This window comes from Palaemon carinicauda, chromosome 13, assembly GCF_036898095.1.
Source record: "Palaemon carinicauda isolate YSFRI2023 chromosome 13, ASM3689809v2, whole genome shotgun sequence".
Lineage (NCBI taxonomy): Eukaryota > Metazoa > Arthropoda > Malacostraca > Decapoda > Palaemonidae > Palaemon > Palaemon carinicauda.
The window spans coordinates 4,101,205-4,126,652 of NC_090737.1; the positions used below are offsets into that span (position 1 = coordinate 4,101,205).

The 25,448-nt window shown below is 42.0% G+C and overlaps 2 protein-coding genes and 1 long non-coding RNA gene across 3 annotated transcripts in view; 1 reads left to right on the forward strand and 2 right to left on the reverse strand.

Annotated features, from left to right (window-relative positions):
* The window catches only part of LOC137652136 (uncharacterized), a 56,427-nt gene extending 34,976 nt beyond the window's left edge, over positions 1 to 21,451 (forward strand). Inside the window, exons 4-5 of the long non-coding RNA XR_011046205.1 lie at positions 15,656 to 15,755; positions 17,219 to 21,451. This is a non-coding gene — a long non-coding RNA (uncharacterized lncRNA). The remainder of the gene's footprint in view (positions 1 to 15,655; positions 15,756 to 17,218) is intronic.
* A 294-nt stretch (positions 21,452 to 21,745) lies between these two features.
* LOC137652557 (uncharacterized) lies at positions 21,746 to 22,489 on the reverse strand. The gene has a single exon (XM_068386046.1). The coding sequence runs from the start codon at positions 22,487 to 22,489 to the stop codon at positions 21,746 to 21,748; it is 744 nt and encodes a 247-aa protein (XP_068242147.1).
* A 370-nt stretch (positions 22,490 to 22,859) lies between these two features.
* Positions 22,860 to 23,180, reverse strand: LOC137652558 (uncharacterized). Its single transcript, XM_068386047.1, has one exon. It carries the CDS (start codon positions 23,178 to 23,180, stop codon positions 22,860 to 22,862), a length of 321 nt encoding a protein of 106 aa, XP_068242148.1.
* Between the last annotated feature and the right edge of the window lie 2,268 nt (positions 23,181 to 25,448).

Genomic DNA, 25,448 nt, shown 5'->3' on the forward strand with positions numbered 1-25,448 from the left:
ATTTTGACGAAGGGAAAAATCTATTTCTGGGGAGAGACCTGTGACGCCCGGTGAAAAGTCCTTCTTTGTACTTTTTCTGATATAAATCTTCCAAATATACCAGAGAAAATTAAAAGCATGGAATGCAGAGGTTACAACCCTCGCGTGAGCACCTTGTTGGTGTCGTATATCTAACAAGGGCGTTTGTAAAACACTATTCACAGGCTGTCTTCCATTTAGATGATCCCTTCATCAAAGGGGGAGGGCCGTGACAGGCCCTAGAGAATACAGTTGGGTTACCCTACCGACACCTACCACTCGCGCTCACCAGGTCATCCTTCTGCAAGAACATATGGCTTGGCAAGGAAATTGACAGACGATGACAAAGTACCTTCCAAAATAATTGCTCACTTTGATGTGACTTACATGGGAGTCGTAAGAGGGTTTGGTGCGAGAAGGAGAGATCCATCTATTTTCCCATTAGATGTATAGAATGTTAATGAGCGTATTCTTCAAGATTTACCCAGCACAAACAATGCTGCAGATGGGTTTCATTCCGCTATAAAATGTTCAGCGGGTTTAATTTTCTATTGGGCAAGTTATGGATTGAATTGGGTTTTTTCTTTATCTTTTATGATTTGAAACGATTTCAAATTGGACCAAATGTCGTTGGACCAAAAGTTCATCATACGAAAAGACATTGGACAAAAAGACGTGGACGAGATGTTGTCGGACGAAAAGTCGTTACACACTATCAAGCAATCGCCATCACCGACAGAGGTTGGTACTCTGTCTCTTGTCGACGTTGTGGTGTCAGGTATCCAATGCGGTATCACCCATCACCTCTGCCTCTTCAAACCCTACGGTAGCTGACGGCTTAGTTTCTCCCGTTCCTGTTCAACCATCGAGGGAAAAACTTAAGTCCAACAGTCTCTCCTGCTAGTGTTTCTTCCCCTCGGAGGAGTTCACTTACAAGAGACTCCTCTTCGGAGGACTGCAGAAGGTCAGCTCGCTGACCCTACGGCCCCCAGAGGGCACATTCGTCGCAAGGCTCGCCCTCCTCTTCGCCAGAGAGGCCTTCCTTCACCTGCGGTGAGGAGGCGCCTCTTCGGTTCAACATCTTCGATGCAGTCCCCCGCAGAGGAGCCTCGACATCGATCACCAATCATTGTTCCTACATTGGTCCTGGACCTTTCTGCAGATCGTTCGCGATCTCCTTCGGTGGAAGATCGTCCTTTTAAAGGACACATCGACCTTCCACCCGACAGACCTGCCGACCTGCCATCACCGATCTTATATAAACCTAGCAAGGTTTCATCTGTGCACGGTAAGGCGCGCCAACCAGATACGCGCTATGCGCCAACGAAACCTGACGAGCGCGCTATAGTAACTCGTCAGGCCCCGTCAACAAACCCTAACACAGGGCATCAAGGGCGTATGCACCAACACGCACATACGTCCCAACAGGAGTCCAGCTCTTCTGTGCGCTTTGTACGCACTCTTGCACATACGCGCCCACGAACTACGAACGGCAAGGTCGCCATAGCCTCATTCCCCTCCCCGCAAGCGCATACCAGCGCGCATAGTGGGAGAAGGGAAACATCTAGAGGGGTCCGGGATCCCAAAGCCTTTTCAGGCAAACCCACCAATGATGAGAACTCCTCCCAGGGATCTTTCAATCCCTGTCCCTTCAAGGGGTATGTCTGACAGCGCGTGTGTCAGCCAACAAGCCTGGTTTGGTGCACCGATTAGAGCCATAACACAGGCGTTCAAGCCTGTCTTCTCTGAATTGGGGCACAGATCCTTGGCTGCTTCTACCCCTTTGAAGAGAAAAAGAGGAGTTCCAGACGCGGTAACTTCTCCAAGGGCAAAACTTGACTCCATGCAAGCCTTCGAGGCAGGTTCCTTCTTTCCCCCAGACTCACTCTCCTTCCCTTACGGACAAAGATATTCCGTCCTCGGGAATCACGCGAGGAGATTCCCCCATCGCACCAATGAGGGAACCTCTCCTCGCGTCGAGATGTCTTCTCACGTGGGGACTGAAAGGAACATGCCATCCTCGTCAATGTTGGAGTCCTACATCCTTCCTAGGAAGGAATCTAAGGACTCTAAAACATTACTGAAGTCTTCTACTAGGACTAGGATGGAGCCAGCTAGCCACTCGGAGAACATCCGCGACTCTCCCCAAGAAGAGCCTTTGGGGACAGGAGACTTCGCTGCAAGTCCTACATCAGGAGGAGACCAGCAAGAGTCAGAACATGCGTTTTGTCAAGTTCTGACTCTGAGGGCTCTCAACAAGTTTTCCGACCCAGAGATCCCTCCTCGAGAGGGCAAGAACACGGTCTTGGACCGTGTCTTAGGTACTCAGAAACCCTCCAAGACCAGTGCAGCACTGCCCTGGTACTCAAGGGGTTAAGAGTACCAGGGACAAGGTCTCTCTACAGCTCTCCGAGATGTCCTCCTCCAACCATTCCAGTGCCACCAACAAGCTCCTTCCACCTCCTCGCGTACAGCAGAGGAAGTACTTTGAGATCCTTAAGGAGCCTTGTTTAGCTCTTCCCCTTAGCCCTTCCCCTTCACCACTCGCTGGAAGAGCTTACCAGGGGAGTCCCTCTTGAGAGACTCTCCAACCGGCAGGTCTCATTTCCTGCAACCCAGATCTTTAACCAGGAGAAAGTTGCGAAGTGCGCTATGCAAGCCACTTTGTGGCTCGACATCTGGTTGGGGGACCTTAGGTATCCTGATACGTTCTGAGGATTTCTCCAAATAACGTACCAGGAAAGCTATGGAGACCTTTCTTCTCTCAGGTACACGCACGATCGAGTTTCTGGCCCACCAAGTCTTGAACTTGTGGGCAAATACCATTCTGAAACGTCGGGATGCAGTAGCTGAGAGATTTCATCAGAAGGTCGCTAGCACCGAGATCAATAGGCTCAGACATTCCTCTCTAGAGGGATCCATCTTGTTTGAGCATAAGGATGTGGAACAGGCCGCTGAGAGGTGGAGGAAGTCTCATCAAGACTCCCTCCTTCATAGGGCTTTAACATCTAAACCCTATAAGCCTCCAGCACCACACCAGTCCTGTCCAGTCAAGACCGCTAAAACAACGACAGCAGCGAAGACCGTGGTGTCTAAGCCCTTTCCTGTCAAAGGAAGGAAAGTCAAAAAGTTCTCCAGGGGAGGCAAGAATCCTAGAGGGAGCAGCTGAGGCCGCAAACGCTAGGATAGCCAGTCCCCCTGCATGTCCACCAGTGGGGGGATACCTACAAAGTTGCTCAAACAGGTGGAAGCAACTCGGGGCCGATTCCTGGACAATTTCCGCGATCAGTCTAGGATATCGCGTCCCGTTCATAACATCTCTACCTCCCTGACAACAAATCCAGTGTCATTGAGCTCCCTTGCCATGGGATCGGCAAGGGGGTAAGCCTTTCTGGCAGAAGTCCAGACCCTGTTAAAGAAAGGCGCTCCCCAAGAGGTCCTCGACGAATCTCGAGGCTTCTTCAGTCGACTCTTTCTTGTAAAGAAGGCGTCTGGAGGCTGGAGACCAGTCATCGACCTCTCAGCTCTGAACAAGTTTTTCAAACAAACTCCGTTCCGCATGGAGACGGCGGACACGGTCAGACTAGCAGTAAGACTGCAAGACTTCATGTGCACACTGGACCTAAAGGACGCGTACTTCCAGATCCCAGTCCATCCGTCTTCAAGGAAGTACTTAAGATTCAGCCTAGACAACAGAAAGTACCAGTTCAAGGAGCTGTGCTTCGGTCTTTCCACATCACCACAAGTCTTCACCATAGTGTTCACCCTAATATCATCTTGGGCACACAGGATTGGCATCCGTCTCCTCCGTTATCTGGACGACTGGTTAATCGTAGCAGACTCGCTGTCATCCCTTCTTCAACACCGAGACAAACTTCTGAGACTTTGCCAAGATCTGGGGATCATGGTAAATCTTGAGAAGTCCTCACTGCTTCTCACTCAAAGACTGGTATACCTAGGAATGATTATAGACACCAATCTCCACAAAGCTTTCCCATCAGACAACAGGATAGCAAGGCTGAGGAAGGTCGCAAGACCTTTTCTCAGACGAGAACTTCTTCCAGGTCAATCGTGGTTACGTCTCCTCAGTCACCTTTCATCGCTGGCTCGTCTAGTTCCCAACGGTCGCCTCAGGATGAGATCCCTCCAGTGGCAATTCAAGTCCCGGTGGAATCAATGGTACGATTCCCCGGACATCCAGATCCCCATGGGACCAGCGGAACTGACGGATCTTCAGTGGTGGGTGGCAGACGAGAACCTACGAAAAGGAGTAGATCTTTTCGTCCTCCCCCGGGATTTGATGCTGTTTTCGGACGCTTCAAAAAAAAGGGTGGGAGCCCCACGTGCTGCACCACACAACCTCAGGCCTCAGTCAGAAAAGTACCTCCATATAAATCTCCTAGAGATGAAGGCCGTCTTTCTGGCCCTTCAACAGTTCCAACAGTACCTGGCAAGTCACTCTGTGGTGGTGATGAGCAACAACACCATAGTAGTGGCCTACATCAACAAACAAGGAGGTACTTTTTTGCAGCAACTATCCCATCTAGCAGTAGAGATACTGAGATGGGCCGAAGTCCACTCGATACCACTATCAGCATGCTTCATTCCGGGCAAAAGTAATGTGCTTGCCGACAATCTGAGCAGAGCTTCTCCGATAGTGAGTACCGAGTGGTCTTTGGATCATTTAGTAGCCAACAAAGTCCTGACTTTGTGGGGTTCTCAGACTGTGGATCTTTTCGCAACGGCCCTGAACTTGAGGCTCCCGCTGTACTGCTCCCCAGTCCCAGACCCCAAGGCTCTCTGGCAAGATGCTTTCCAGCAACGGTGGGACAACATCAACGTTTACACCTTTCCCCCGTTCTGTCTGATGAGGAGGGTACTCAACAAGACCAGAACATCGGTCAATCTTTCAATGACCCTCATAGCTCCACTATGGCACCACGCGGAATGGTTCCCAGACTTTCTGCAACTCCTAACGGAGCTACCAAGAAAACTCCCTCCACGACACAATCTACTCACACAACCACATGCCAACATCTTCCACAAAGCCATAGGTTCACTACGACTTCACGCCTGGAGACTATCCAGCATCTCCTCTCTGAGAGAGGATTTTCGCAACAAGTTGCTGTCAGGATGTCTGGACACCTGCGAAAGTCTTCGGCAGCAGTCTACCAGGCTAAGTGGAAAGTCTTCTGTGGTTGGTGTCGTGGAAGGGGTATCTCTCCACTCGATGCCACTATTCCAACGATAGCTGAATTCCTCGTCTATTTTGAGGGAAGAAATGCGCCTTTCAGTCTCGGCAGTGAAAGGCTATCGCTCAGCTGTAAGTCTAGCCTTCAGGCTGAAAGGAATGGACATTTCTTCATTGCTAGAACTTTCTCTACTCATACGTAGTTATGAACTTACCTGCCCTCAGTCAGAAGTGAGCCCTCCCCCATGGAACATGGTTCGAGTTTTCAGGTCTCTTAAGAGACCTCCCTATGAACCATTACGCCAGTTATCAGATCGCCACCTAACCTGGAAAACGGTATTCCTGCTAGCTTTGGCCTCGGCCAAGCGAGTCAGCGAACTTCATGGTCTCTCGTATTACATCGCCTATTCAAGGGGATGGGGGGGTGGTAACGTTCAGCTTCATCCCTGAGTTTATTGCTAAGACTCAGAATCCTGGTGTGGCGGATCCTCGATTCGACTCCTTCCGGATTTCTAGTCTCCATTCTGTAACAGATGACCCAGACCATCTCTTACTATGCCCAGTAAGGAGCTTGAGGCTGTACCTCAAAAGAACAGCTGCAGCCCGTCCTCATGTGCCAGCTCTATTCATCAGCACAGGAAGGACTAAGAGGAGGGTCACCAAGAACGCCATCTCTGCGAATGTAGGGTCATTGACCTGGCCTTGAATCCAGACCCTCCTCCATCACGTCGCCCTAGAGCACATGATGTCAGGAGCATAGCTACGTCCCTGGCCTTCAAAAGAAATTTTTCAGTGATGTAGGTTCTTCAAGTGGGGGTGTGGAAACGTCTAACAACATTCACATCCCACTACCTGCAAGACTTGACCCACGGGAGACTCAATACGTTTGCTATCGGCCCTGTGGTGGCTGCACAACAGCTAGTTTAAAACATCAAGCTCCTTATTGGACAAGTAGCAGAAGGTTGAGGGCATTGTTACCCTGTTTAAGTCTGCATGAATGAAAAGGTTTGACTGGCCCTTATTCTTTTCTTCATCATCCCCTCTCTTGGGGAAGGCAGCATCCTGGGTTTTCTGCATAGCTGACCTCAAACCACTGTAGGTAAACCATGCTCCCTTGTGTTCCTAGCATTAATATTAATACTGTTACGTCCCCATACCCTAACAAGGTGGTATTGGGAGAGTCCTAGTCTACAAGTTTCCATCTAAAGAACTTCAGAACAACTTCCTAGGACGAGTCACACTTCATACCTTCACACACAGCTTGCGTAGGTCTCAGTCCTTGCGTAGCAAGGTTTTAGCAAGGTGCGGGGACTCCTTATTTCTTGGGTGCTTACACACTCAAATAACGAGCCCCCGGGCAAAACCAAAAGCCAGACTGGCTATTAAATAGCGTGGTTTGTATTCCAGTTACGGAACAAATGACAAATTCGTAGATAATTTGTATTTTTCCTAACTATACAAACCTTAGCTATTTATTCAAATTTGCCCGCCAGCCCTATCCCCCTTGAAGTCCTACCTCCAAGCAAAGTGAGCTCAAGCACAGGTGTGTGAGGTGGGGGGTTAGCAAGCTACCCTCCCCAACTAGCGGTGTGGGTAGTAAACCTTCGTTAAAAAGTAATGGCTCGCCATTTCAGCTACGCCGAAAGTAATACCCCTTTTAAATAGCTAAGGTTTTTATAGTTAACCCTTTTACCCCCGGGGTATTTGGAAATTTCCAGCCCTTAACCCCCAGGGGGTTATTTTTTCCATAGCACATTTTGCAGTATATTTTCTTTAAATTGCTCTAACGGCCTTAATTTTTGTCATAGAGAGGTCAGGTTGGTCTCATTCTCTTGGAAAATGCCTGAATTTTCTGAAAAAATTATCAAAAAATATGAAAAACTAATTTTTATAGCATTTTTTTGCAAGGACGTACCGGTACGTCCATGGGGGTAAAGAGATGGCTTTTGTGAAACGTACCAGTACGTCCTTTGGGGGTAAAAGGGTTAAGAAAAATACAAATTATCTACGAATTTGTCATGTTTGATTAAAGTTGTATCAATTCTTCCCAAAGTTCATGAGCATCACCCACCCTCCTCTCAATGCTGTGTTGGAAAAGTTCCTTTAGCTATAGACAGACTTTCAGGTTGGAGTAAGTTGATGGGAACAAGGGTAGTCATGCATTCACCCAGGTAACCTCCTGATAGGGCAACAACTTTGCATGCCTGGGAGCAGTAAACACGTCAGCTTATAACAAGAGCATCAGCCATAGAAAATTTTATATAAAGTTTAGAATTTGGGGCTTTCACTTCAAGAGCACTGAACTTCGTTCAAATTCATTATCTATTAACCAAGTTATTGTTTCTTTGGAACCAGACCAAAGACTGACTCCTTGTTGAACCTTCCCATGATTAGATACCATTTTGTTAAAAAAAAAAGGGGGGGGGGGGCTAAGAAAGCACAATAACATAAAGTAATACCCCACTTTAGGTCAGTTTGATGTGCGTCTTTCAACTTTGTCGCTTGTCCTCATGTTAGACATGAAATGAAATCCACATTACTTCTGTTCTTACAATGAAAATGAATGAAGATTACTGTACAATACGTACTGTACTTCACATGGAAGCTTATTGATGTAGGTATTTCATTTTCATTTAATCGTAGCAGATTATAAGATTTATGTTCACTACTTATTAGAGAACTTATAAAAGGGATTTTGACGAAGGGAAAAATCTATTTCTGGGGAGAGACCTGTGACGCCCGGTGAAAAGTCCTTCTTTGTACTTTTTCTGATATAAATCTTCCAAATATACCAGAGAAAATTAAAAGCATGGAATGCAGAGGTTACAACCCTCGCGTGAGCACCTTGTTGGTGTCGTATATCTAACAAGGGCGTTTGTAAAACACTATTCACAGGCTGTCTTCCATTTAGATGATCCCTTCATCAAAGGGGGAGGGCCGTGACAGGCCCTAGAGAATACAGTTGGGTTACCCTACCGACACCTACCACTCGCGCTCACCAGGTCATCCTTCTGCAAGAACATATGGCTTGGCAAGGAAAGGGTGGGTCCGTACAAAAATAACCGGGAAGGGTTTCACCGGGCGTCACAGGTCTCTCCCCAGAAATAGATTTTTCCCTTCGTCAAAATCCCTTTTCTGGGTCGACCTGTGACGGCCGGTGAAAATGTACCAGAGAATACCTTCCAAGCCCAATAAATTAATAACATAATAAGGAGAATACAATCACCATGTACGACAATAATATGATATAATAAAGTAATTGTCCAATTACCAACCAGCCAAATGACATAGGGAACGTAAGGTTAAATAATATTGACGACAAGGAACCAACTGAGTGTCTAATCGTAAAAGGCATCAAACCTTACATGTCTAAGTATATCTAAACATTAAAGGAACGGTAACTACAATAACAGTTAAACCATAGGAATTAAACATGATAAATATCATAGGGCTAACGAACTACTGTACCAAGGAGAGCGGCGACGTGGTGTGAGTGGCGGGTAGGAGGGAGAAGAGAAGAGATGGAAGAAAGGAAGAAGAGGAGATTAATGGGGAGGGATAAGGCTCCCCTCTGCCATCGTCGGGTATTTAAGGGCCTGTAAGATCTTTAGATATTGGCGTTTGACAACCATAGGGGATTTCCATACCATCCATATACCAAAGGCACCTCCCCCAATTTTGGGGGGTAGCCGACATCAACAAGAACCCGTATATTTTTTAAAATCATCAAAGTCCCTGTTCTGGAAGTCATTGTTGGAGGCATCTACTGTCCGTATATCATGAGCCTGGGGAAATGATTCCGGATTAGTATGTTTAATGAAGTAGAGGATTTGTTGCCTGATACCGTGAATGGAAATAGTACCTCCTTGTTCCCTGATACCCAAGGGGCCAGACGAGCGGGTGGCAGTTCTAGCTAAAAAGGGCCTTGAGAGTGTGACTGTACACGGAGAAAAATCCTGGGGAGGAAGAATAACCTTCCGAGGGGAGCACCTATTTTGCGGATCCTCATTTTTTAGCTAGGAAAGCTTTGTCTGGAAGTACTTCGGCTAAAGGGAGGAAATCTATGTTTTCCGGGTTTCGTGAGAGAGCTGCTAGTTCTGATGTTCCATCACCTGAGGCCATAGCCGTTAGAAATAAAGTCTTCCTAAGAAGAATGATATAAGAGCAGGATTCATTGTCCGTGTCCATCGCAAGTTTGAGAACACCGTTCAGAGACCAAGAGTCCTTTTGTGGCCGAACCGAAGGTCGAAGCCTAGCACATGTTTTTGGGATTGATGAGAAATAGGAATCAGCTAGGTTAATGTTGAACCAAACAAGGAAGATCTTCTTCAAAGCTGACTTGATGGTGGTTAAAGTGCTAACTGTTAGGCCTTTGTCAAATAGGAACCTCAAGAAAGAGATGGCTAAATGCGGGGACATACGAGTATGGTCTGCACTCTTAGGGGATCTGCTAGTTGTTAACGGCCGAATCATATTGGCGAATTGTCGAGTCCCTTTTGTCCCATTCGATGAAGAGATCGTTTTCCAGGTCAATGTTCGCGTCTCTACGAGCTGCCAACTTCCTGTAGTCCACAAAGTTAGAGTTTTGGCTATCCTTGAGTAATTTGACACTGAGTTTTGATTACTCGGGTCAGTTTGAGGAACGGGATCCGGATGGGACTGAGTTTCAACTCGAGGAGGAGAGGAAACCAACTGTTCTTGGCCAGTGAGGTGGTACTAAAGCCACTGTGCCCCGGAAGGAGCGTAGTTTGTGTAAGAGTTTTTAGAAGATTCCCTGGGGGAGATAGGGAAATCTTCTAATGGTTCCAATCCCGGGGTAATGTGTCCATGGCATAAGTCCGAGGGTCCAGGGTTGGGGTCACATAACAAGGAAGTTTGTGATTCATCTGAGTTGCAAATAGATCTACCTGGAGGCCTGGAACGAGCCTGAGTATCCACCGGAATGAAATTATGTCTAGAGACCATTCCGACTCCAGTGGATCCGTCCTGGATAGTGAGTCCGCTCTCACATTCTGGCCTCCCGCTAGGTGAGGTGCTGACAGGAACCAGTTCTTTTCTGTTGCCCAGGCGAAGATAGTGACCAGGATCTGATTCAGGTTGGGTGACTTGGATCCTCCCCTGTTGACGTAGTGTACTGCGTCTGTGCTGTCTGACACTACTCTGATGTGGGTCGACCTCGGAGGAGTCTCTCTCTTCAGGGTCAAGAACACTGCCATGGCTTTGAGAACAATGATATGGGACTGTTTCATGGCGAGTGACCAAGAACCTGAAACATCTGATGTTCGGAGTAATCCCCCCATCCACTTAGAGACGCGGCTGTATGGAATGTCACTTGTGGAGGTGGGAATTGTAGAGGAACCGATTTGGAGGTCCTTCGGTTCGGACCATGGGCGTAGTCTCATTTTCAAGACAGAGGGGATCTTCGAGACCTTGTCTCTTATAGGTACTGTAGCTCTCTTTCTCCAAACTCGATTGATGTCTTTGAGTTTGGCTTTTATTAGGAGATCTGTTACTGAAGTGAATTGGAAAAGGCCGAGGATACTTTCTAAGGCTCTTTGGACACCTGTTTGTGTTTGAGAAAATTCTTGATCTTGGAAACTATTCCTCTTACCTTTTGGAAGGGAGAGACAACGTGTGCTTCGAAAGGTCCCACTGAATGGCTAACCATTCTAAGTGGCCTGATGGTTGCAGGCGAGATTTTTTGGAGATTGACCCGAAATCACAGGTTGTCGAGAAATCGAAGTAATTCCTTCGTAGCTCTGTTGCCTTCTATGGCCGGCCGGGCCCAAATGAGCCAACCGGCCAGATAAGCAATGATCTGTATCTCTTGGTTCCTGAGTTGTTCTAACACTCTCTCTCCCAGTTTCGTGAATATCCTGGGATCAATGTTGAGGCCAAAGGGCATGTCTTGAACACAAAGGCTTTCCTGCTTAGGCGGAAACCCAGATAAGAAGAGAAGTTTCGAGCTATAGGCGCAAGATAATAGTCGTCGGTAAGATCGACAGAGGTGGTGACGGTCCCACGGGGAAGTAAGGTGCGTACCTTAGAGATAGTCAACATCCGGAACTTGTCGCAGAGAATGTAAGAGTTTAGCTTGACAAGTTTAGGTCCACTCTCAATGCCGACAAGCCTTTCTTCGGAATTGTGAACAGGTGGCTTTGGAACTTCAGTGATCGATCCCGTTTGATTGCTTCTTCTTGAGTAACCCTGTGGTGTACTCTTTCAGGATGGGAGGGGATTTCTGGGAGAAGGTCACTGGTGGAGGAGGAGGACCTTGTGGCCATTTTCACCTCACACCTTAAGAGATTATGCTATGAGCCCACAGACCGAAGGTCCAATGGTCTCGAAAGTGTTAAAGTCTACCCCCTACCGGGACCACCGCGTTGTGAGGGAGTGAATCTAGGTACTTTCCTTCTCCGAGTCCCCTTTTCCTAGGTCCGTCTAGATGTCGAGACTGTCTTCTACTCCTGTAGCTTCCTCTCTGGTGTCCACGAAAGGAGCCTGAGGGTTCGGATCAAGGGCTGTATGCAGGTAAAACATCCCAACGGGGTTGGGCTGTGTACCTGGGGAATCAGTGAGGTAGACCACCTGATGAAGGGGATTCGGATGCATAGACGTCGAATCAGAGGAAGGCTGTGATGACGAGTGGGTAACCGACTATCAATTCCTGTCTGATAGAGGCCTCAGACAGCACGTATTTCCCACAACTAACCCGATCAGACCATCAAACGTGTAGGTCGAATTGGAAGGGCAGATCTTGGAATTATCGTACCCCCCAGACTGACAACATCCTGGTCCAGACAGATCGGGCCTGCCCTTCAGGAAATAATACTGTTACCTTGGTACTTTGTCTAACCTAACCAAGGCAATCTCTTTCAATCGAACGAATCTGTTGAATGGGAATTCTAGTACCTGGGAGTAAAATCTAGGTCCCCCAGAGGGAGGACGTCTATGCCATCCAGATTTATGGTACCATCTATATATGGAACATGTAAGGCAAATCTGTATGCGTTTTTTTTTTTTTTTTTTTTTTTTTTTTTTTTTTTTTTTTTTTTTTTTTTTTTATCGAAGGAGGTTACTTTGATATGCGTGGGGCTGTAGGGGGAGACATCCGAGTTCCTGAACGGATCCGACTCGCCACCATACCTTTGAGCTCCGTCATAGTCCCTTGGTTTTCCCTAGAATGTGTTGCTTTTAGCAGTCACGGTTTATGCAGGGTAACATGAACATCAGGATCCTTTAAGGGTCCTAGGTCGGTGACGTAGGTAATTGCAAAGCTGAAGGCTCAAAACTCATCCCCACCTACCTGCCCGTCCATGGGGTCGTCGTCCAACCTTAGAGAGGACACTCTGAGGAGATAGGGACCTCTAGATGGAGCATTTCTTCCCAACCTTGATACCCAAGGGCGGAGAGCCTCTCTTGCAGGCCAGAGAGATTCATCATCATCCTGACGGGAATCATGTAGGCGAACCTTCTGTAACAGAAAGGGGACATAAGTCTGGATGTTCCTTGAACTTTGGTTAGTGATCCTATTCACAGGCTGGGATCAGCTGTATAACTCATAAAATCATTTTAAAGGAAAGTCATTTAATGTACTATCTTTTGGGGTATAGTTCGACACTTGTATTCATGAAATGTGACACTGTTGGCGCATTTGCCACAGGTTGGCCACCCCTGACTCAGACGTTCAGAACCGGGTCTAACATTATTTACTGGATATTAGTATTCTATTGATTCATCTGTTCACTGACCAGAGTCTCAAGGAACAGTAGATAGCCTCTCATGGCATGGTTGGTCTCGACCCGGGCCTTCATTAGAAGGGGCCAACGTTCGGTTCCCAGTACTGAGTGGAAACTTATTTCTATTTGAACACTATGTTGTATGGATATTTATCCATATTTAGGCATAGTTAGAATTGAATATGCATAAATATAGGCATAATTAATTTATTTCCATTTGAACACGATGTTGTATGGATATTTATCCATATTTATACATGGTTAGAATTGAATATGCATAAATATAGGCATAATTAATTTATTTCTATTTGAACACGATGTTGTATGGATATTTATCCATATTTATACATAGTTAGAATTAAATATATGCATAAATATAGGCATAGTTATGTTCATATATTTTTATTAGGACTTTCAAGAATAGCTAATGAATATTACCAACGCAAATTCAAAGTGTCATTAAAGTAAGTACAGTTTACTTTGTATTCATGTTAAATCCTTTCCTTTACAGCTAAAACAAAAGATTGGCCACCCGTGGTCCGAGTGATCTCTGTCTGTACTGGAGCTCCGGTAACAATCTCCAGTACAAACAAAGGTCCGTCATAATGACAACGTGAACACCAGAGGAAATCTAATATTAACCCCAATGCTGATCGCCTGTACAATATCCGGTTAAGACGGAGATTCGATGAAAAGGATCGTAATAACGATATTGTGATTATTCATGAAAAAGGGTTCATACCCTGATTCTGATCGTCTGATTGATCTCTGTTTGTACCGGAGAACCAGTGACAAAGGTCCGTCATCGTGAAAAAGTGATCCTCAGCGGTACGATAACATTCTCTAATACTGAATGTCTGTGCTATCTCCAGTGAAGCCGGAGATTCGATGAAAAAGGGACCGTAATAATGAAACTGTGAAATCTTCATCGGTATCACATTGTTAACTCCGGTTCTGGACGTCTGCTTGATCTCTGTTTGTACCGGAGATCCGGTAGCAAAGGCCCGTCACCGTGATATCGTGACCGTCCCCGGTACGATAACATTAACCTCAATGAATGTTGAAAAAGGGGGCCGTAACGGTGTAATTATGATCAAACATGACGAAGGTTCGTGTGTAAAAGGCTTCAGCCGGAGTCCGAGTGCCGGATTTCACCGTTGCACTCCAAAAATCTGCTCCGGTACGATAACTAGTTCTCACCCAATGAGTATCCATTATAGCGGAGCATAACTCAAGGCGGAGCTAAGGGTGTCGGTATAAAACGACCCCAATTAATGACTCATACACTAACGTACCTATTAATAGTGTTAGCTATATTCACAGTAACCACATCAATAAAAACGTTTATAATATTAAACGTACTATCATCAACTCTGATACTAAGAGGAGGCCTGAATAACTCGTGATCGTATAAAAACGGAAAACGGGAAATTCACCTCTCTTACTCGAGCTAACAAAGAAAACGAGAGAAGGGATAACTCATATCTGTAAAACAGGGAACGAGCACTCTCTGTTTTTGCTCTCAAGGTTACATAATAAAAAACTAACATCACACAATAAAATAAGAAAATTAATAAAATTGATTGCTATTTCTTAGTAATTGTAATAACCAAGAACGAAGAATAATGACAACGAAACAAATAAACAAGGATATAGTCTAAATCGAAGCCTCTGAGGCGAGTACAAACTAACAGAATAAATCGCTAACTTTAATTCGCTATTCTTTAAATCGCTATTCTTCGTAGGTCCAAATTGGACTTGCAAGCAAATAAATACCATAGTAAAAACTAATAAGAATTAATGATAACACAAAAAGGCCATAAAACGTAAGTGATATAACCTAGATGACAGAGTACCAGATAGGCAAAAATAACTAGAAAATGTACCGAAGCGAACATAACCCAAAATGGCTGCCGATACCTCGGCAGGACAAACGCTTCCAAAACTAGAAACCACCATATTGGAAACAGAACAAATGCCCGGTACTGTCAAAAGCTGCCAAAACAAACTATGGTACTTAACATTGGTAAGGGTGAAGTAGCAACGTCAGTCATGTTGAAATAACGAGAAACTTCGAAAAAACACTGTGCCCAAAAACCTCAAACTTGTTTGCAAGTTCCAAATCAGAAGGATGACCTGGTGAGCGCGAGTGGTAGGTGTCGGTAGGGTAACCCAACTCTATTCTCTAGGGTCTGTCACGGCCCTCCCCCTTTGATGAAGGGATCATCTAAATGGAAGACAGCCTGTGAATAGTGTTTTACAAACGCCCTTGTTAGATATACGACACCAACAAGATGCTCGCGCGAGGGTTGTAACCTCTGCATTCCATGCTTTTAATTTTCTCTGGTATATTTGGAAGATTTATATCAGAAAAAGTACAAAGAAGGACTTTTCACAGGTCGACCCAGAAATCACTGTATAAGGCAAAAGTCCTACATGCATTGGAAATAACTTTGTCTTTTCTCTTGTGTATTATGGTGTATTAATAAATAAAAGGACGGTGTATGATCTAAAGACATTGACTGTATTGTAAAGCATGTATAGATAAATGATGCCTAGAAACTTTAGTAAGGGGTGGACAAAAATACAAAACTAGGAAGGGGGCTGCGGAAGTTGAGCCTTTATAAGGTTGTGTATAAGGTAACTAAGTAACCATCTGTAATAACATCTTTTATTAGTGAGACTTATTATTCTGAGGAATTTGCAGGTTATTGTTATTGCTACAAGCCAAGTTGTAAACCTTGAAGGGGGAAGCAGAATACTATGTCATAAGGTCCCCAAAATACAGAAAAAGGAACTGGTAGTTAGTAAGTATAAAGAGGAATTTTAATATCTGTTCATATACTAAGGAGGACAGTAATGATGGTTTTATAGGTATCAGAGTATAAATAAGGAAAGGGAATTAGTAGAGAGTAACCACCATCACTGTACTTTTGTGACCTTGCGACTAAACTTCTACATACTGTATTCAACATCGTGAGTTGCGGTACGCATCACAGTAAGGTAAGGATACATCTTACAGGGTACAACTAAAAGTACTTACAGTATATCAAATGTCATCAATATTTACTTTAAGATTATAGATACCATAGTAAAATAAGAACTGATATAGGGCTTAAGTCATGGGAATTGGAACTGAATCTTAATTGTGGCATTGCTACTTTTCGTAGTTACTGTATATCTCCTTAGTTGCCAAGGTGTGTTAAAATTCATGAAGCCAACTGTATAGATTTTGACATATCTACAGCAAATTTTACTTTATTTGGTGTACAACCATTAAGGTTGAGAACTGGATTGTGTGTGAAGAGGCAAGCTGCCAGACTTTTATGGTTGTGGTTATATTGATGAAGCTTAGAACAATTCTTCAGTCTTTGTATATCAAGGAATTGTATTGACAATTATTTGATAGGTGCATTACAAATTGTACGGTTACACGTAAAAAAGAAAATTATTTGGGAATTTAGTTTGACTTGTAAATGACAGTTGGTTTTTATTGTAACCATTATAATTTTTCTTAATGAGCAAATGTTTTATTAGGATAACTATTGTTTCGAATGAATCCGATCAACAGAAATGAGTTCGACCCCCCTTGGACAACAGGAATAAAGGACCACTGTGGGAATTTGAAAATCTTCAATACACCACTTAGGCTAACCTATTACCCTTATAGAGTTAGAAGTGATAATATTCCTTCCTGGGGTGTGGCCCCCCCCCCCCCCTTCTCATTAATAAGCACAAAATATTCATGACTTTTACTGTAGAATTTACTGATGCAGGCTGCAGGAAAATTATAGATATCTTGAAGTTAGTGGCCACAAATATAACTAATTTGCAGCTTTTGTTGATCAAATGTAGCATAAAATATGCTAAGGTAGAATTTCAACTGAGCATATGAAACGAATTGCTCTACTTGCTTTAAGCAAACCTATCCGTCGTTTATGTAAGTAATCCTCAGGTGTCTACAAGAAGAGCAAAAGTGTCCACAGACTTCTATGAACTTCAAGCTTGCTGCCTTTTACCATTGTCTTATTTAATATTATGCGAGTTCATTCATAATTTATCTAAGTTTTGAACAAGCATCCTGCATGTATTATTCAGATATGGCTATTCTAATTATATAGACCAATTAATGTCTTTTTATAGCTTGTCCCATGGAATTGGTATTCAGTTTAGCTAATGATGATAAGGGAAATTAATGCTTGATGCCATATCTTTGAAACCTGAGTGAACAAAATTTATAACTTTTTTATAGCTTTTCTTATTTTTGCAGGCGATCCTTCAAGCAAACCTATGATACCCATGAACGTTTTGGTCAAGCCTGAAGAAACCGTCGGTGATTTGTGAGGTTTCATTTCGCCTAACTCGTATACCAAATTGTTTCAGAGTTGTACATATGTACATATACCAAGGCACTTCCCCCAATTTTGGGGGGTAGCCGACATCAACAAATGAAACAAAACATAAAAGGGGACCTCTACTCTCTACGTTCCTCCCAGCCTAACCAGGGACTCAACCGAGTTCAGCTGGTACTGCTAGGGTGCCACAGCCCACCCTCCCACATAATCCACCACAGATGAAGCTTCATAATGCTGAATCCCCTACTGCTGCTACCTCCGCGGTCATCTATGGCATCGGAGGAAGTTGTATGGTATCATAATTTGCTGTAAGACCAGAAAGTGTGGAGTTTTACTTATTATTTCTAACAATCTTATTACAAGTAAGTAAATAACTATAAAGATAGTGTCTGCATTTAAAGCATTATCTGGTCTCTTCACGAACATCCTATGTTTCTGTTCTACCATTTTTATTTGAACTAAAGAAAAAAGATATGAAAATTAAAATATTTACCTGATCTCATGAGCCAGTCATACTTAGGAATCGCATATATTAAATTCATCTGTATCACAAATGATGACAAATTTCAGTTCCTTCCATTACCTTTCCCTTAACATTTTAGTTCAATCTCTCATAACTTAACTTTTCACATTTTGGTTGTCGTAAATGGTTTCTCCAGTTAAGTATTCAGTTCGCAAACTATATCTTGGAGGGAAAAAACTATCTTTTTCTACTTAATATTTTGTGTAGTTCAAGAAGTCAAAGACCAGAGTTGGATTGGAATGTAAAATCTAGGCTTAAAGCCAAGCACCAGGAACTGTGGGAAGTTATTTAGTGCTGTCATAGAAAATTGTATTCATTTTATATTAGTCAATAACAATATATAATCAGACTGCAACATTTAGGTAAAACACCTGTTGTTAGAAATATCAATTTCATGTAGATACATTTCACATCATCTTATAGCAATAGATCAGGCACTGGGATAAAGAAGATCATCCACAATAGCTCTTAACTCATAAACATTTAAATGGCATTAGGCCCCCTTCGATGTTATTAACCCGTATAGAAATCTCATGCTGACGTCGTGAAGTCAAATTGTATTACTCCTCAGATATTATATACTGAGTTCTTAAAGACATAACACTTTTTTTTCCCCTGATATTTCCTGAATATGTTTCCAGCTTATTGCTAGTACTGTTCTTCAAAAAATGACTTGGTTTACAAAAACACATGATAACCTAGTGCAAATTTTATTTCAAGGCATTCTTTCCACCTGGAAACTTCTCCAAGCTGCTGAAGGCAAAATCTGCAATAGAAAAGAAAGAAAAAATTAAAAAGGTCTCTACTATCGTAGAAAAAAAAGCTAAACCAAGTCTTATTAGCTAAAAAGTGTGTCAACACTGCTATTAAAAAGAATACTTTAGATGGTTAAAGTTATTAATTTTGCATTCAAATTGCATTGATAATCTCATACGTAAATATTGTAATACTGTATTGTACTGATAGTTCGATACTGTATATCATTTACCTCAGTTTATTCATTACCTCTGGTTGTATCTCCTGTGTTCCAGGTGACTCATCAGTTATCCTTTTGACTAAATAGAGTTATACAAGGAAGAAATTGTCTTCTTTCTATGACTGATGTCACCAGTATACTTATTAGAATCTTGGCCTTTACTTAACAAACTTGGCAAAAAAAAAGGTTTTCTTGTGGCTGATCTCCCGTATTACCTTTCTTTGCTAATGTTGATCATGGTAGATTACACTACCACGCGGGTAGCCTCGACTTCCAGGTTCCTCGTTGCAATCTTAGAAGCGAAACAGAAAGCAGTGTTCCCTGAATGTGGAGTGTGGTTGACTTCTGATTTGAAGATTTGTATCTTAATGGTTGACAATTTCATTACAAATCTTTGCTTCTTTGACTAAAGCTTTTTCCGCTATGTTGGGTCGCTATTTCTAGAGAGCCGTTTCCAATTTCTTCTGTCTCCGATGTCCTCCACTGTGAGATCTCTCTCCTCCTTGTCACGGTGGATTTTTCTTTTCCTCCTGACATAAATTTTCGTTGTTCATCAAAAGTGAACTTGACATTCGACGTGTAAGAGAGAGAGACGTGATCCTTATCTAGTTTTATTCAGTTCAAAATGTTGTACACTGTTCCATAATTTGATCTTCTAGACTGAGTCCAAGATCACAGATCTCCCAGACTGATTCATGATCACAGGTCTCCAAAACTGGTTCCCTGTAATTATTACAGTTATTTCATTTTTTTACTCTTCAAATAATAATGCCTACCTCTAAAAGCTTTGTAATAACAAAGAAAAAAAAATATAATTACTATGCTTCAGTTTCAAAACAAAATTACAGGATACTTCTATTTAATAATTTTACAATAATATGAAACAATAGTTTTCAATTTCCCTAAAGAACAAATAATATACGTGAACATAGAGGAGGTTACCCTCAAGGTTTAAGAGGCAAAGGAAATCTTACAAGGTTAAGCGAGGTAAATTAGGCTAATATGCCCTTTAACGCAATATAGCATAGGCTAGGCCTCCTCAAACCTCTTTAAAAATAACCTTACTCAAGGTTTATAGGCAATTCTAGGCTAGGCTATAGAAAGTTTTTGTGGCCACTGTGTCTAGGTTAGGGAGGGTATAGGAGGACATAGGTTAACTCATATACCTAACGACATTGAATAATTTTTATAGCCTAAACTATTTTCCAAAGGAAATATAACTATTCAATTGATAAGAAAAATATCTGCTCGGCTTTCAGAAACAATTGTATAGCCCAATGTAAGATAGTAAACAATGGAATTTTCCATGGGAGAGAGGGAAAGGGGGAGTCCCGAGGTGTCCTACAGGTCGGCTACTTCGTGACGCCATCTTGGCATTGAAAATAAATTTACATATAAGGAACCATTACTTTTCGTACAGTTTTTATGGTTTTCAGGAAAACGAGGAGGTCTTGGTGTTACTAACATGTTCACATCCCCCCCTTTTTTTTAAAAAAGAAAAGAATGTATCATACTCAAGTGAATAAATAGGGTGTCTTGTAAAATGATGCAACACGACCATGAGGGTGTATGCAAACTTTACCGGACATTGGCAAGCCACTGCATCCATTCTGATCGCTTTTCCTCTATCTATAACATAATATTCCCTATCCTTATAATAATCTTCTAGATTATAACGAAGTCTTACCTTTGAAAAGGGATACGTCAATGTCTTCTCTAATAACGCAAAACAAATATCTTTAATGGACGGGGAAGCATGCCCATTCAGCTTCTCCTACGTGTTTCTCTCATGCCAGTATGGCCAAAACGAAAAAAATAGGACTCAAGACCACGTATCAGATAGAGAGAGAAAAACATAAGAAGGGAATGGCAATAATGTTACATGCATTCGTTGATGAAATAAATTTTCTTTGAATGATTTTTATAATCAATATTACTAACAGATAATTTTAAAGATATTAGAGTCGGATGATGAATCAATTTCACAAAAAAAAATCAAAATACCAAAAGGATAACATTCTCCCATTACATCCTTATATATCTGCTGTTACACACACCATCCACCTTCTGTTTGGTCTCCCCCTCCTCCTCCTCCTATGTAGAACATCCATCTCCAACAACCTCCTCCCAACTTACTCCTGGTCTCTCCTCATTACGGGCCCAAACCAGTGGAGTCTCTTTTCTTGGATTTTCTTCGACACATCTGTAACCTTTGTTGTTCCCTTTACCAAGTCATTCCTAACCTTATCCAATCTCGTGATCCCAGCCATCCATCTTAGCATTCTCATCTCTGCAACATCTAATTTCTTCTCAAAGATCTTTTTCATGGACTAGGTCTCTGCCCCATATGTCATGGCAGGTCTCACTACAGTTTTATATAACTTTAACTTTTAAGTTTATCCTTCGATCACACAACACTCCCGATACGCTTCTCCAATAATTTCATCCAGCTTGAATTCTTCTGTTCTCTTCTGTTTGGAGCTTTGCTGTTTCCTCCGCATATAACCGTAGGTACTTGAATTTTTCTGTCTTAACTATTTCACCCAGCAAATGTATATCATTCAATTGGTTCTGCGGGTTGCAACACACACACACACTTTTTGTCTACTGATCTTAAGCCCTTTGCTCCCCAATTCCTTTCTCCAGCTTCCCCTCATTTCACAGAACTATATCATCTGCAAACAGCGTGGTCCATGGTGACTGTTCCCTCACACTTTCAGTAATTACATCCATTACTATATTATACAAGTACGGGGTTAATAACGATCCCTGGTGTAACCCAACTCCCACTTCAAACGTGTCGGTCAAACCAACACTCTTTCTTATTTGTGTGCCTGCTCCTTCATCTCTGATCAGTCAAACATATTTCTCTGGTGTTCCCCTCTCTCTAAAACATCTCCATATCTCCTGCCGTGGAACTCTTTATCATAAGCCTTCTCTAAATCAATAAATACTATAAGTATTTTGGCCTTTATATTTTTCCATCAACTGCCTTAGTGCAAACATTGCATCTGTCGTGCTTCTGCCTGGCATAAGTCCAAACTGCTCTTTTATATTCTTGGTCTCTTCCCTTATCATACACGCTCTAATCTTTTCCCAAAGCTTTGTAGTATGTGGGAGGATTTTGATTGCTCTATAATTATTACAATTTTGAATAGCCCCCTTTTCTTTGAATATTGGTATTAAAAAGCTATTCCTCCACATTCTGGGCATCTTTTCTTTCCAGTGTATCTTTTGCATTAGATCCCGCAGCATATCCGCTCCAAATTCCCCCAAGCATATACAGACTTCCACTGGGATCTCATCAGGTCCCATAGCTTTTCCATTTTTCATTTTGCTTAGGGTAATCTTAATTTCTTCTCTATTTATATCTCTTACCATTCCAAAATTTGGATTTTCATCTACAATAATAGACCTTGGATTTTCTTCATTTAGCAATCTTTCAAAATACTGCTTCCACCTTCCTTTTATATCACTTGAGCTACACATTACTACTCCATCCGCATTCTTTATCTGCTTAATGTGGGTGATATCTTTGGTCGCTTTATTTCTTCCTTTAGCATTATCCAATGCTTGTTGTTTTGACAGTGCCACTGCCACTTTTGCTTCTTTCTTTGCTAGTCTACCTCTCTCCTTATCTTCTTCAGTGCTTGTTTCATCATACCTTTTCTTTGCATTTCTCTTCATCCTGATTTTCTCTTGTACATAATTATTCCACTACCAAGTTTCTTTATCTCTTGGCCCTTTTCCTGTTGACATCCCTAAAACTTCTTTGCCAACTCTTTTCAGAATACTGCTATTCTGTTCCCACCACTCATCCACATCCTCATAATCCCAGGTGCCAAGCTCTACTAAAAACCCTCTCTATGAATCTATCCCTATATTTTGGTTCTTTCAGCTTCCACCATCTTATTTTGGGAATCATCTCTTGTCTACCTCTTATTGTTCTCTTCCTATCCCAGTCTACGGTCAAGAATCTATGGTGAGGGTTTACAGCTTCTCTTGGGACTATTTTACAGTTTTATCTCTTAGATGCATCCTTCTACCTAATACAAAATCAACTTGTGATTCTTGCCCACTTATTTTGTGTTGTAAGATACTTGGGCTGATTTTCAATGATGATGTTGATTACTGCCATATCAAAGGCTACAGCAAAGTCCATAACCCTTTCACCATATTTATTCCGATCTCCCAAAGCCCATCCTCCATGTATTTTTTCCAGGGCCTGGCTATTTCTCCCTACATGAGCATTTAGGTCTTCTCCTATCATTAACAGTTCTTCATTTGTTGTGTTAATCGTTTCCTGATCCAGCTGTCTCCGAAAATAGTCTTTTTCCTCTTCTGTACAACCTGTCTGAGGTGCATACAATGATAACATTTAGTATTTCTCCATCCCAATCTAGTTTCATACACATTATACTATCTAGTCTTTTCACCTGCAATACATAAACTCTTGAGCTTACTAGTTAGTATGATTCCAACTCCATTCCTTCCTCATTCAATGCATCCACTATAACAAAAAGTATATACCCTGCTCCAATCTCTTGGGCTTTATTTCCCTTCCATCTTGTTTCCTGCACACACACAATCTGGACCTGGACTTTCCTCCTCTCCATCATATCTGCAACTTCTCTTCCACGTCCTGTCATGGTTCCAACGTTCAAGGTGCCAATTCTAATAGATTTTGGGACTCGCTTCTTTAACAGCATTCGCCCACTTTGCAGTGGCCCTTGTCCGTTTCTTGCAGAGTTAGGGCAACATATCTGCGTGTCGCCTACAGGGTACGCCCTAGCAATCATTGGTTCATCTACAGTGGTTTCCATTACATGGGTTTTGGCTGGGATTTTTACAACCGGATGCCCTTCCTCGCGTTGACACTTCCTACTTATCCGGGCTTGGGACCGGCACCTAATTAGTGGGCTTGACCCCCAGGTGACAGTTGCATTGCAAATGACAGCAGAAATTCCAGGAGGTTGATCTCATTAACCCTGGATAGGTACGCTCCTCGGACACCCCTTTAAGGGTATACTCGGACGCGAACGACCCCGACGCCAAAAAAAATTCTTGAAAAATCAGTTTTTGCAGTAACCTCCTTTTTTCTTTTGCCAAAAAAAACTTCAATGAATGCTTAAAACAACTGTAAAGATAAATACTACTCATCTGCAGAAAAACTATTTATTATAAATATTTTAAAAAATTAAGTAGAAAAAAAAAAGACCTGACATAAAAATTCATAAAAAAAAAGTTTATACATATATACACAAATCCTTTTAGGAATTGATTCTTGAATGTTTAGGACACATCTTGATGTATTTTGGATGAAGTCAGACCCATGGAGGTGAAGATCTGAAATGAGAAGAAAAGGGTAACTTTTTTTGGCCAAAAAAATTTGTCCAAATTTCATGAATTTTTTTGGGTACCCAAATGAAATAGGAAGTGGCTAATTTTTTTAGGGAATAAACATATGTTATCCTAAAATAGAAATATGTAAAAAAATCTTCATTATTTTGTAAATTACATTTATATCAGGGGCCATATCTAAAGGTAATTTTTTGAGTACTTAGAAATTTCGTAAAAAAATACATATATTTAATATATAATATGATATTTATGCAGGTAAAAATATACCAAAATATCACAAATTCTATAGAGAACAAGAATATATATAGATAGGGCAACTTACGCTTCGGATATGTCCACAAAATGGCCGCCAACCACACTGACTCAGACTCCCTAATCTGCCACTTGAAATGTAGGAAGGGTATGTCAATTTCAAGGTGTTATTTACTAATCTAATTATTATTGGATATGCATAAAAATTGTATGGTGGGTTGCTGGATAATTGTCGATTATTTTACGACTATAAAATTAAAATTCTGACCCAAAAAGATTTTTTTGAAGGGAAATAAAATCGAAAAAAAAAAAATGTAAAATATAATATTTTAGCTAAAAAAAATTGATGATATTCAATCAAAAAAGAAGTAAACAAAATTTTCCGACAAATAAACATCTAGAGGAATCATTACTCTGGGATAGTTCCTTAGTACGTAGTAATTTTGAAAGAATTGGGAAAAAACGAAAAAATGGCAATCACCGGAAAATCGAACACATACCTATATATACGCCATATCTGGCTAAAAAAAATATAGGCATGGGTAGCCAGATCATCTAGAAACACTTTCCAACACTATAAAAATATAAGTTTTGCGACACTACTTGCCAATTCCTTACGGTAACATGACTAAGCAAAAAAATGCAAAACAAATAAAAAGGGGCACTCGCGGAAAAATATCTAACATTCTAATATACGGCATTTCAGAAAAAAAAAAATTCAGCCACGTACTAGGCAAACCATGAAGGCACATTTTCCGACAAATAAACATCTAAATGAATCATTACTCTGTGATAGTTCCTTAGTACGTAGTAATTTTGAAAGAAATGGGAAAAAACGAAAAAATGGCAATCACAGGAAAATCGAACACATACCTATATATACGCCATATCTGGCTAAAAAAAAAAGATAGGCATGAGTAGCCAGATCATCTAGAAACACTTTCCAACACTATAGAATTATAAGTTTGGCGACACTACTTGCCAATTCCTTACGGTAACATGACTAAGCAAAAAAATGCAAAACAAATAAAAA